The sequence below is a fragment of the Diabrotica virgifera genome, chromosome 1 (genome assembly GCF_917563875.1).
Source record: "Diabrotica virgifera virgifera chromosome 1, PGI_DIABVI_V3a".
NCBI classification, from domain to species: Eukaryota; Metazoa; Arthropoda; class Insecta; order Coleoptera; family Chrysomelidae; genus Diabrotica; species Diabrotica virgifera.
This window is the reverse complement of record NC_065443.1, coordinates 65,815,410-65,829,832: the sequence shown is the minus strand read 5'-3', so window position 1 is coordinate 65,829,832 and position 14,423 is coordinate 65,815,410. Positions and strand designations below refer to the sequence as shown.

General features: G+C 33.4%; 2 protein-coding genes and 1 long non-coding RNA gene across 3 annotated transcripts in view; all 3 read left to right on the top strand.

Annotated features, from left to right (window-relative positions):
• LOC126888616 (uncharacterized) overlaps window positions 1-14,423 on the top strand; it is a 558,932-nt gene that overhangs the window by 399,783 nt on the left and 144,726 nt on the right. The window lies entirely within an intron of this gene.
• Window positions 1-14,423, top strand: part of LOC114332282 (kinesin heavy chain) — a 175,808-nt gene that overhangs the window by 26,550 nt on the left and 134,835 nt on the right. The window lies entirely within an intron of this gene.
• LOC126888562 (uncharacterized) lies at window positions 7,490-10,475 on the top strand. The gene has a single exon (XM_050656913.1). It carries the CDS (start codon window positions 8,272-8,274, stop codon window positions 10,405-10,407), a length of 2,136 nt encoding a protein of 711 aa, XP_050512870.1. The 5' UTR covers window positions 7,490-8,271; the 3' UTR covers window positions 10,408-10,475.

Genomic DNA, 14,423 nt, shown 5'->3' with positions numbered 1-14,423 from the left:
GGGCACCGTAAGTCATGACTGAAAGCACACATTGGTCCAACATCTTCTTTTTCAGATAATTTGACATGTAGCTCTTGAAGATGTCTGATAGATCTCCATATGCGGCCCATGCTAAACTGATTCTTCTTTGTAGTTCGGCAGTTTGATTGTCCCTGGCAATTTGGATTTCATGCCCTTATTTGCTGACCAATGCTATTTCGTTGAAGTCAACTTTTCGATTCTCCCTTGGTACCAGGTTTGTCATGTATTATGTCTTTCCAAAATTTATGTTTAAACCAACTTTATTACAGGCAGCATCTAACTCAGTAAGCATAGTTCTAATCTCTTTTAAGTTGTCTGTTATAAGAACTTTGTCGTCTGCGAATGGTAGGTGGGAGAGCCTTTCGCCGTCGACGTGTATTCCTTTGGCGTTCCACCCACAATCGTTTGAAAGCATGTTCCAGTACTGCCGTAAAGAGTTTGGGATATAACGTGTCTCCCTGTCTAATTTCTCTTTTGAGTTTTATATGCAGATTTGTTACCTTTGTGTAGTTGGACGGTCATGGTTGCATTATTGTATATGTTCAGTATCAGTTTGGAGTACCGATAATCTACACGACTTTCCTCCAACACTTTCCTTATGCTGTTAATTTCTATCGTATCAAATGCTTTGCGAAAGTCTACGAAAGCCAGGACCAATCGTCGGTTGTAATCGATTGATTTTTCTATAATCCCTTTTATGCAGTGGAAGTGGTCGTTAGTGCCAAAGTTTTTCCTAAAATCTGCCTATTCTCTAGGTTGGTAAAAATCTAATTTTGTTTCCAGTCTATTTGTTATTATTCTTGTGAATAACTTGTAGAAGTGGTTTAATAGGCTTATGGGTCGGCAATTCTCGAGGTCTGTTGGATCGCTTTTTTGTGTGATAAGATGGAAAGTGCACTGCGCCATCTTGTAGGTGTTTCGCTTTGGTTCAGACATAAGTTGAACAGTTCCTTTATGTTCTTTAAAAGTCTGTCTCCTCCAATCTTTACGGCTTCTATAACGATATTGTCTTCTCCCGGTGCTTTATTTCTTTTCATTTTCCTCAATGCATTCCTCATTTCGTATGTTTATATATTAAGGCATCAATTCCGATCCTTGGTTGACTAATCTTTTTCCTGAATCTTCTAGTTGCTCATTATTTTTTTTGGCTGTTGTATAGAAGTCTTCTACTACCCTTAGTAATTCATCTCCGTTGGTGATGATATTTCCATCTCTATCCTTTAATTTCATTATTTCTTTTTTTTTTCATTTGTTAATTTTCTCCTTAGAACTTTGAGGCTCTTGTTATCTTCAATTGTTTGTTGAATTTGTTCATTTTTATGTTTTCGGTTGTCGGTCCTAACAGATTTTTGTATTCTTTTACTTCTCTCCAAGTTTATGGTGTTCTTTACTTCTACTACCTTGCATGTTTCTCCCTTCTTCCATTAATGCTTGTGTTTGGGGACTTATTCTTTTGTTATGTGATGTTTTTTGGCAGTGTATCTTCTGGCTCTCTTCTATAGCTTCGTATCGTAATGCCATTAAGGGTGTTAACATTTAACGTAGTCATATATAACTCCAAGGAAAATATCAATATTATAAGTATAACCGTTCAAAAGATACGAGGGGGGAGAGGGGACTTTTAACCAGCACTGTATGTGAGTGTGTGTCATATTTAATCCACAAATCTACAATTAATGACATAACTGCAGTCCTCTATGTCATGTCCTCAGTTGATCCGTGGGTGTTTATTTGGTTGTACCTTGTTCCTATTAGCTAATAGGAAATTTCCTATTAGCTATTCGCATACCCCACCAGGGTCTGTTCTTGTTTGAGTGGAAGAGAACTCAAACTCAGACACGGGAATGGACCATTACTATAGCAGAATTACTTCATATTTCTCTTCAAGGTGTCTTATAAATTAGCTACTGTTATAGTGTTGTAGTGGGATTATTGACTGAATTATTAAATTATGATTTGATGATTATGTGATTTATCTGTCGTGTCTGATTGTGTCCATTTGTGGACACAATGTTGTCAATTGTTGTCAATGTTGTTGTCTCTTCTGCCAAAGTTTACCTTTCATTGATGTTTGCGCCTTAGCGAGTTTATCAATATTTCCCTTTGTTATCCATCTAGCGCATATTGTGATTACCTGCATAAACTTCTTTGTGTAGTTTTCTTTAAATCTGGCCTAAAATAGTAACGGGTTCATAGAACGAAACCTAGGCGGGAAATTATTGATTGCATGCCAGTTGAACGACCCTATTTCTAATTGAAAAATCAATGATGCAATTTAATTCGAACGTGTAATTTTTCGAAGAAAATTTCACGTTGCACTGCTTTATTTATATTACGGTGAAATTGAAAAGAAGTTACGTTTTTATTGTGTTTCGTGTAAAATTACGTACGGTACTAATTTGGTACCGAGACTACATTTGAATAATGAGCAGCGTGAGTCATATACACAGACTACCTGGCATTCGAAACTTATAAGGTTACGTATCAATCACACTACTAGAACATTGTGAAACGATCACATTAGGCTACATTCTATAAAGCATACAAAAAATGTATTATAAATGTCAAATGATATTATTCATTAACAAAAATTTTGAATCTACTTTTTAGGCTATTGATTATGTTCAAAATAAGAGAGCTAAAAGGAACTACAACGTTAACGGGATTTTATTGTCTCATATGGTCAACGGACATCTATGTTTGAAAAAACCGCGGAGTGCTACCATTTAAATGGGTGCGTTTTTAAGAAAGGGGTGAATTAGTCCCTAGGCACAGGGTGAATTAGGGTGAGTTCCATTCACTTTTGGTACAAACACTTCTAAAGGAAAATTGTTCCAGGATAAATTTACTATCGAAATATCATATTTTTAAGTCAAAAGTATTTTTTTTTACAAAAATACATTCAAAAGAAAAGCAAGAAAAAAACACAAAAGAAAGTAATTTTGTTTTTAGCCCCATAATTTCTTTCCACATGGATATAGGTATAGGCATTGCTTCAGCAAAAAATAACTTCCATCCTTCCTTTTTAAAATGACGTTTGGTAGAAGACTCCAGGATTTATAGTTTCCAAAATAGAATTTTTCAAAATTTGCCGCTCACAGAATTCTTGAGAAATTTTCCCCATTATTTCGCAAACATTGTTCTGTAACTTTTTTCTACGCATTTCTAGGTATATGCAATGGTACATTTAGTAAAAAGAGAAGTCAATTGCCTTTAAAATGGTCCACTGTGTAAGGTCGTACGACTATTTTTAAAGAAGTTATGCTTTTTCAAGCTTTTATACTTTTAATGATTTTTGATATATTTTATGATTATTTTTTTAAATTTCTAATTATGACTTTTTTTCTTGTACATTTAAGTATATACATTTTAGAATAAAAAAAGCTTATTTTCTTTACTTTAAAATGTTGTATTGCAATCACCTCTAGCACTATTTTTAAACAAGATATCCGTGGGATATCCAAGGGGATCCGTAATTTGAGAAAATATTTAAATTTTTTTTTTATTTTTTCAATTAGAAGAATATAATTGCATATTGTAACATAATTTTTAATTCTAAATAACTTTTCTTGATAACACTTTTCGATATTGTGGAATATAAAGGTACTTTACTCTTGAGCTAAATTCATATTTTTTAACATACCTCGTACACTATTGCTAAAATTTTATATCTGATGATTACATCTTAGGTTTTAGACTATGCAGAGCATTTTATAAAGAATAATTTTTTTCATAAAGTTAATAATAAAAAGTTTTCCATATGGTTCCAACTTAGTGGGACCTATTGCATGTGTATATGTCAAACTATGAAAAAGCATATCTTGTTTAAAAATAGACCTAGAATTTTTTACAATACACCATTTTAAAGTAAAGAAAATAAGCTTTCCTTTTTATTGCACAATGTGTATACCTAAGTATACAATAAAAAGTTATAATGAGAAATTTAAAAATAATCGTAAAATATATCAAAAATCATTAAAAGTATAAAATTTTGAAAAACTATATCTTACTTAAAAATAGTCATACAGCCTTATACGATAGACCATTTTAAAGGTAATTGACTTTGCTTCCTACTAAATGTAACATTGCATATACATAAAGCTGCGTAAAAAAAAGTTAAAGAACAATGTTTGCGAAGTAACAAGGAAAATCGCTCAAAATTGTTGTGAGTGGCGAAATTTGAAAAATCATATTTTGGAAACTGTAAATCATACAGTCTTACACCAAACGCCATTTTAAAGAGGAAGGATGGTAGTTTTTTTTCTATGAAGTAATGCCTATACCTATATCCCCGTGAAAAAAAGTTGTAGGGCAAGAAACAAAAATGCTACCTTTCGTGTTTTTTTCTTGCTTTTCTTTTGAATATATTTTTGTAAAATAAAATATTTTTGACTTTAAAATGTGATATTTCGATAGTAAATTTAACCTGAAACAATTTTTCTGTAGACGTGTTTGTACCAATGGTGAATAGAACTCACTCTAATTTGCCCTGTGCCTAGGGACTAATTCACCCTTTTCTCAAAAACGCACCCCTTTAAATGGTAGCACTCCGCGGTTTTTTCATATATAGAGTTCCAGTGACTCTATGAAACAATAAAACCCCGTTAACGTTGTAGTTCCTTTCTAAAATACATAATCAATAGCCTATTTAATCACCATTTTAATTTAAGAGCGTAGGCGCAAAATTTCGGACCAATGCTTTTTAAACGCATTAATTCCAAATCAAAACTGGTGAGAAACTGCAAAGATCTCCTCAATAACCTGGCAAAAGACAATAAAGTGTCTTTAATATGGGTGCCGCTGCCGGGTCATGAAGGGGTGCATGGAAACGAACGAGCAGATATGTTAGCGAAACAAGGCTCGAGAAAAACTTTTGAAGGCCCAGAACCTTTCTGTGGCATCACTAAAGATGCTATGAAAAACGAGGTTCAGAAATGGCTGATAAAGAATCATCAAAATAAATGGAGAACCACTCAAGGGCAAATCCAGACTAAAAAAATAATCAAGAATATTGATAAAAAACTCTCGAACAGTTTGATGAACCTCAATAAACGAGAGATCAAAACGGTCACTGAAATGGTGACTGGACATTGTCGTTTAAGAAATCACCTATACAAACTAGGTAAGGTGAATGAACCACGGTGCAGAAAGTGCGAAATGGAAGAAGAAACTGCCATACACATACTATGCTATTGCAGTGTGCTAGGTGATGTAAGGCAGAACTTCACTGGTCAAATGAGGTTTGAACCAGAAGAGATCCTAAAACTACCAATAAGAAAACTGTTGGCCTTCGTTGAGGCCACAGGACTTATTAAAGTTTAAGGAGAAGGAACAGGGTTTGGTACAAAGGTCTTATGACCAAGTGCCAGAGACTAACGAGTCTCGCCTGAGTTAAGAAAAAGAAGAAGAAGAAACGCATTAATTTTTTTCGAATCCTGATAAAACTAATAAATACCTTTTTTTGAAAAATTTAAACGCAGAATGAAATATTACATTATTACCGAGGGCCGAAAGTCCCTTAGAATAACCAAAAAGTTTCTTTTGAATGAGATATTTCTTCTTCTTCTTCTTCTTCTTTTATATAGGCAGTACTGCCTGTTTTTCTTCAACGGTGCCTTTCATTCTGCCCCTAAGTTGTCATTCCATCACTTCCATCTTCTCCTTTGGCGTCCTATACTTCTCCTGCCTAACGGTGACTTGTCCCTGGCTATTCTTACTATCATTGATTCAGACATCCTGCTTATGTGCTCATTCCACTCTTCTTTTCTATTCTTTACCCAGGTGTTTATATTGTCTACCCCACATAAATATGCGTCTGATTACCTCACTTCTTACCCTATCCTGTAGTCCTTTTCCAGCAATCCTTCTTATGATCTTCATTTCGTTGGTTTCCAGATGTCTTCGTGTTTTGCTTGTATCTGGTCTTGTTTCGGCCGTGTAAGTCATAACTGGCCTAATAACTGACTTATACAGGGTGTCCCGAAAAGATTGGTCATAAATTATACCACAGATTCTGGGGTCAAAAATAGGTTGATTGAATCTCACTTACCTATATATACAATATTGCACACAAAAAAATTTACAGCCCTTTGAAGTTAAAAAATGAAAATCGATTTTTTTTCATATATCGAAAACTCTTAGAGATTTTTTATTGAAAATGGACAGGTGGCATTCTTATGACAGCAACATCTTAAAAAAAAATTAAAGTAAAATTTGTGCATCCCAAAAAAAATTTATGGGGGTTTTGTTCCCTTAATTCCCCCCAAACTTTTGTGTACGTTCCAATTAAATTATTATTATGGCACCATTAGTTAAACACGATATTTTTAAAAAATTTTTGCTTCTTAGTACTTTTTTCGATAAGCCAATATTTATCGAGATATTTTGAATATATTTGTCGAATCCACCACATATTTGTATAATATGGTTAAGAAGGATTATAGAGACCTGTTAATAATCTGAAAATTTATTTATAATTTACATTATTAGGTATATTTTGAAAAAGAAGCATCTCGATAAAAGGTGACTTATCAAAAAAAAGACTAGAGGAGGCAAAAAAGTTTTAAAAACACTGTGTTTAACTAATGGTACATGTGGACATATTAAAAAAGAAGCCGCATCTCGATAAAAACTGGCTTATCGAAAAAATACTAAGAGGCAAAAAGTTTTAAAAACGTTGTGTTTAACTAATGATACCACAATAATGAATTAATTGGAACGTACACAAAAGTTTGGGGAGTTTAATGGAACAAAACCCCCATAAAATTTTTATGGGGTGGACAAATTACGCTATTATTTTTTTTTAAGATGTTCCTGCCATAAGAATGCCACATGTCCATTTTCAATAAAGACTCTCTAATAGTTTTCTATATATTGAAAAAAATCGATTTTCATTTTGTAACTCAAAGGGCTGTAACTTTTTTTATGAGCACATTTGTACTAAGGTAAGTTAGGTTCAGTCGAACTATTTTTGACTCCAGAATGTGTGGTATAATTTATGACCATTCTCTTCGGGACACCCTGTATATTCGGGCCTTTGTTTCCAATCTTAGGTGTTTGTTTTTCCAAATTGTGTCGTTTAGGCATCCGGCCGCTCTACTGGCTTTAATTATCTGGTCTTTTACCTCTTCTTCGATATTGTTGTCGGCTGATAGATTAATTCCCAGATATTTGAAAGTCATTACTTGTTGCATAATTTGATTGTCTAACTCCAATTTGCATCTTATTGGTTCTTTGACAATTACTAAGCTTTTTGTTTTTTGGGTTGATATTTTCATATTCATTTCTTTTGCGTTAATGTTGAACTCGTGCAATAATCTTTGTAGGTCGTCTTCGCACTCTGCTACTAAGACGGTGGCATCAGCGTAACAGAGTATTTTTATCTCTATTGCCCATTTTGTACCCTCTTTTTTCTTCAATGAGATATTTGAAATAAAAATCTCACTAAATTTTCTCTTTTTTTTTCACCCCTGCACAGTGGGCCGAAAAATTCAAAAAGCGGCCATAAATCGATTTCGATGAAAGTATTAGTCTGGCTTTCAGAATTTGTAGGTACTCCGAGAAATAGATAAATAATGTTTTCCTAGAATTTGAAGCAGGTAGAAGGCATATTGCGGCAGCCATCGGTTCTCAAAACCAGACTTTTGTGTTAGGATCATTTCTTTGCGAACATTCATTTAGTGTACTACTAAATGTCAACTAGTGAATGTGTGTTATAAAGTGTCTGACTCAAGTGGTTAATTGTACAGAAAACTTTCTCAAGGTATGTATTTTCATGTTATATAAATACTTATGAATCAAAGTTAAATTAGTATACATATAGATATAATTACTATGTAGTCGATTTTATTGAAAATTTTATATTATACTTTAAAATTATGTTGAGATATAACATATTTTCCGATCCGATCCGGCTTTGAAAAAATATTAAAAAAATAGCTTGATCATTCCCTAATAACATACTAAAATTTGATAGGCGCCTTCAAGCGCCTTTTTGAGATATTTTGGTTTTGCTTATCGATATGCATGAACCATATCCAACGAATGTATTCTGTAACCATAACAGCACATTTTATTTTGTTATTTAAAATGTAACACCTAGTAATTTCTATTTTCTTGTTGCGTTACTTTATTTACCTTGATAGAGAATATAGTTAAGTTTGTTCGTAATGGTGGTTGTAAGTCTTATTTCATTTGCGTCTTCAAAAAATTTTTTTTATGTAATGTTTTTCTATATTTTTCACAGTGAAAATGGTCACCAGAAGGCAACTGTTTGACGTTTTGTATGAAAAGGATAAGTTACAACGTTCCAGTCGCACAGAATATCTGTTCAAGTATTTGGTGAGACACTACAAAATTGAAAATGATGCAGACGCCATGTTAAAAATGAGGATTTTCACTTCAAAGTTTTGCAACGTCGTTTATGCAAAGCTTGATCAATGTGGGAGAAAAACGGATAGATTTGTGAAAAATAATACAGCGTGGTTAAGTGTATGTGTATTTGAAGAAACTGGATTAGAAATTGATCCGAATGCTGAGCCACAACCAGGAACTTCATCTGGAGGTAGGCGTGGTCGTCCAAGCAAAGAATTTTCTGCGAGTAGTGTAAGATCAAAACGTCGAAAGACTTTAAAGCTGTCATCGACGTTCGAAACCGAGGAGCTTACTTTAGCTGCAAGGAGAAAACTAAAGACTGAAGGAAAAGACGATGCCGCAAAACTTGTCTCTGAAGCACTTTTGACTCCGACTCGAGCCGGTAAAATTAGGACAGCTTGGCAGAAAACTCAGAAGTCAAAAAAAATAATTCCACTCACCCCAGATGAAGCGCTATCAGTAATGATTGAATCAAAAGATACCAAACATTCATATCTTGTTCACAGACGAATAGCAAAAGAACATTTTGCTGATATATATCCGTCTTATCACAAGCTTCGAGAAGCAAAATTACGCTGCTATCCCCGAAAAGAAGGACAAACTGTAAGTGAGTCATGTGCAGAAATATTATTACAGGACCTCTTAGATCATACAGTTAAACGGATAGTAGAATTGCAAAAACCAGTTCTTCGTTCATTATCAACTGAACTTCTAAAGAATTTGAAACTGTTGCTGAAATGGGGATGCGATGGAAGCACCGGTCATTCACAATACAAGCAACTTTTCTCCGATAATAGTTTTGGTGATGGCGATTTATTTCTTACATCCATAGTGCCATTACAGTTATATGCGGAGCAACCTGGACAAGATAAAATTATTGTGTGGCAAAATCCCCGTCCATCGTCAACTCGATTTTGTAGACCTATACGCTTTCAGTTTAAGAAAGAAACGAAAGAGCTGACGGTACAGGAGACATCATATATAGAAAATCAAATTTCAGAACTTCAACCCACTATTGGTATGCTGGATAGTGAAGAAATTGCAGTTTCTCATGTTTGTGTGATGACGATGATAGACGGCAAAGTGTGTAATGCAATAACGGAAACAGCTTCTTCACAAACATGTTATATATGTAAAGCAACCCCCAAACAAATGAATGACATCGAAAAACTATTAAAGAGGGAAGTTGTCCAAGAAAATTTGAAATTTGGATTGTCAACTCTACATGCCTGGATCAGGTTTTTCGAATGTTTGCTGCACATTTCCTATAGATTAGAAGTTAAAGTTTGGCAAATTCGAGGAAGTAACAACAGAGCAGTTTTTGAAAACAAGAAACGTACCATACAACAAATTTTCAGAGACAGAACAGGTTTGCTTGTGGATATACCTAAGAGTGGAGGTAGTGGAACTACTAATGACGGCAACACAGCTCGACGATTTTTTGCTGACCCCTCACTGTCTAGTGAAATTACTGGCATAGATAAAGATGTCATTATGCGATTTGGTATTATATTACGCACCTTATCTTGTGGCTATGCAATCGATGTGCGAGCTTTTGAAGAGTATTGTTTGGAAACCGCAAAACTGTATGTCGCTAAATATTCATGGTATTATATGCCTTCTAGCGTGCATAAAATATTACTCCATGGAGCCATAGTAATCAAGGAGGCTATTCTGCCTATCGGTCAATTGTCAGAAGAAGCCCAAGAATCAAGAAATAAGGATCTCAAAAGTTTTAGGGAGAAACATACACGAAAAATTTCGAGAATATCAGGAAATCAAGATTTGTTAAACAGGCTCCTTATAACTTCAGATCCAGTAATTTCATCTTTGCGGCAGTACCCACTCCGAAAAAGTTCAAACATATCTTCTGAAGTTGTATCCTTGTTGAAGGCGCCCTCGTTAGAATCAATGGAAGCAGATTCTCTTAGAGCTCTACAACTTAATATGGAAAGCCGCCAAGTTTCTTCATCCGACGAGGAAGACGACAGCGCGAGCGACGTAGATTTTTAGTGGTAAGCATACTATTGTATTTACAAGGGCGGATCTAAGGGGGCCCAGGGGCCCATACTCCCTTGGGATTCACATTTTGAACTGATTATAAAGTTAAAAATTAAATTTTAGTATTTAAGTATATCAAAGTAAGTTATAAGTATAATCTTTTAAGCACTAATATATTAGATTTTAAATAGACTTTATTTCATGCCATTTTTACCCCCTCCCTTGCTAGATTTTTCTATCGCTATGCCCCCCCTTGAGAATTTTCTGGATCCGCCCTTGTTTATTTATTTAGAAGCTAATAAACTTGTTACAGAGCGGAATTTTTATTTTTATACCTATTACCAAACATATTTTGATAAATTTCTCTAAGTTTTTTCGAATTTGTACCTAAATAATTTATAATCTTACTATACTTAGTAACAAGTAACGTATTTTACGGTAATTCATTTTATTTTGTTAATATTTTTTAACCATATAAACAATTAATTGCATAAAGATCGAAAAGTCTACTCAATGTAATTATTAACCTTATGGCCCCCCTAAAAGTTACGCCTGGGTAGTTTAATTTTTTTTTATTATTTTTTCCTTTAAAAGACTACAATTTTAAAGCCCTTCAGCCCATTTTCAGATTTTTGACCGCTTTTTGCATTTTCTGGCCCACTGTGCCCTGTAACGTATTAAAATAAACATTATAGAAGTTTTCAGGGACTTTCAGCCCTCGGTAATAATGTAATTTTTCATTCTGCATTTAAATTTTTCAAAAATACTTATTAGTTTTCTCAGCATTTGAAAAAAATTAATGCATTTAAAAAACATTGATCCGCAATTTTGCGCCTACACTCTTAATATGGTATGCAGTTAATTATTATCAAATTAATAACAAAGATCTCTTATATCCTGTAAAACAGATGGTACTACATATTTGTGTTTACAGCATTTTCTGATAATAATATTTACGTAGACAACAACCAAATACATAGTATCTTATTTGCATAAATTGATAACCTACACTAAAATACAATCACATAAAAATCGATAGACTGATAATGTAGTTGTCATTGTACAGTTTACAGAAGGTCTAAAGAGCCGAACGTAGAAGACCAGGGCATTTAGCACAAAATAAATCAATTTTTAAATACAGCACTTAGAGACTTGAGACTTTTTGTATTGTCTTCAGGATGATGTCAGGAAAAAAGTCTACTATAGAAAAATATGTGAAAATGCATAGTTGCATTTTAAAGTGCATAAACATATCAAAATAAGTGTATTAAGGGCCAGATTTTGTTACTGTGGTGTTTTTGGGACCGCATGTTCTTACACTACAACCAAAAAATGTTACTTAGAACAGTTGTGCAGATTTTCATTACGAATATTTTACATTCAGCAAAATACAGCAAACCCACATTTTGTTCGATACTTTATCTTTATAGTATTTGTCATGAAACTAATGGGGCAACACTTCCCGAAAACTATCTTAATAGACCAGGGCATATCTGTGAAAAAACGTCTATTTTTGGATGTGCGAGGTGGCATTCGGATTTTTGCAGATAAAGTTAGGTGACAGGTTCAATAATAATAATTGAATAAATAAAAATAAATTTCGACCACGAGTCAGGATCCTGTTAACCGAGATACGATAGTACCAAGCGGCGCCGCTAGGAGGAGCACTCCATCAATGCGTCTCAGAATACTTTAACGAAACGTGGTCATTTCGTACTCTAAACCGAGTAAGGTATGAAAAAGAAAAGAAAATAATCGTTTTCGTTTTGATTCAATTCGAGTCTCTTGCCATCCTCTGACACCGTGTTTCGGGGTCTCTACCCCTTATCGAATTGAATCAAAACGAAAACGATTATTTTCTTTTCTTTTTCATACCTTACTCGGTTTAGAGTACAAAATGACCACGTTTCGTTAAAGTATTCTGAGACGCATTGATGGAGTGCTCCTCCTAGCGGCGCCGCTTGGTACTATCGTATCTCGGTTAACAGGATCCTGACTCGTGGTCGAAATTTATTTTTATTTATTTTGTCATTCCCCGTTAGAGGACATTCTAACCACACTCTGCTGCAGATATTTTAATATATGCAGTTCTTCTTCGTTTCGAGTTGATTCAATTCAGTCTACTTGCATAGCCTCTTTGATAAGGGGTAGAGACCCCGAAACACGGTGTCAGAGGATGGCAAGAGACTCGAATTGAATCAAAACGAAAACGATTATTTTCTTTTCTAATAATAATTGACTTATGCTCCTTCTCAAATATGCCCGGAACGTTAATAAAAAAATTAAAATATGTAACAATTTCGAAAAACATCGATTTTTTTCTACTTTCTTTGCTAATAACTTTAAAACGTTTCATTTTGGAAAAAAGTCGTGGGGAAATAATAAAGATAATTTAATTTTGTATCATATACGTCCGGTTAAAATTGTCTTATATTAACCTTTCTGCAAAATAGCAATAAATACAAAATAAGGGGGCAAAATAAGCCCGTTTTTTTCAATGTTTTTCAACCACTTTAGTTGCACTTAGAACCTTCGTAATTCGCTTAGAAAATTCTTACAACATACTTAAGTTGTCCACCAAATTTCATTTAAATCGACTTAATATATTTTGCATAATAATTTTGCAATCTAAATTTTTTTAAAAAAGTTAAAAATTTTTAAAAACTTTCTGAACAAAAAGTATACCATTTAGAAGTTTGCTAATTTTTTTACATATAAAGAGTCGCTCTGCCTATCTAATAAACTTAACAGAACTAAAATTGGATTATTTAAGCGGCCTCAGCACTGTTTTAAAGTTACAAACAATTTTTCGCTTATAAACAAATACAGTGAGGAAGTTTGAGTCGGAATAAATTCATTTTTCAGTTATTTACCAAATAAACTTTTTTTTCTGTTTTAGGACAACAGTAAAATGTATTTCGAATTAAATAAATTATACAGTTTCTTCTTTTTGTCTCAATTAATTAAAAAATTTTGGGCACCCTGTATAAATAATTATGTTAATGTCTATATTAATGGATACAAAATTAAATAACCTTTCGAATAAGCTAGCACACGACCCCTATCCTCATTTAAAAAAAACATCGATTACGTCATCACACCCAGATGGATGACGTCACTAGTATGATGTATATGCCAAAAAATTATAATTTGAATATAAAAAATCGACCTGTTTCGGGATTTATCTCCAGATCGCCCATTCTCGAGAAAATTAATTTATTCCAAATCAAACGTCCTCACTATATTTGTTTATAAGCCAAAAAATTGTTTATAACTTTAAAACAGTGCTGAAGCCGCTTAAATAATCCGATTTTAATTCTGTAAAGTGTATTAGATAGGTAGAGCGCCTCTTGATATGTAAAAAAAATTAGCAAACTTCTGAACGGTCTACTTTTTGTTCAGAAAGTTTTTAAAAATTTGGAACTTTTTTAAAAAAATTTAGATTGCAAAATTATTATGCAAAATCTATTAAGTATATCGATTTTAATGAAATTTGGAGGACGGATTAAGTATGTTGTAAGAATTTTCTAAGTAGTCCAAGTAATGAAGCTTAAAATAGGACAAAACCTCGCAATTTTTACAGAATGGATCGATTTGCTTGAAAATTTGAGAACAAGTAATGGATAGTCCAAGGATAAAAATCTATATGGTGCTAAAAGGCGCTTTTACAATGGGGGTGGTTGTCACCCCATCTCGGGGGTGGAAATTTTTTATTATATTTTGACCGCAAAAGTTAGTAAAACCATTCATTCTAAGCAAAAAAGGTTCTATACATTTTTTTGATAAAATTAATAGTTTTCGATTTATTCGCTATCGAAAGTGTTAGTTTTATATCGAAAAAATCAATGTTGTTAATAAGTTTTCGGCTAATAACTCCAAAAGTTTTCGTTTTATCAAAACAACTTTACTTAAGAAAAATGTACCTTTTGAAACAAACAAAACCGTTTCTTTTAGTTTTTTTAAGACCAATAGTAATCGAGCTATACATTATTAAATGTTAGCTCTTCTTCGTCAAATGCTAAATACTG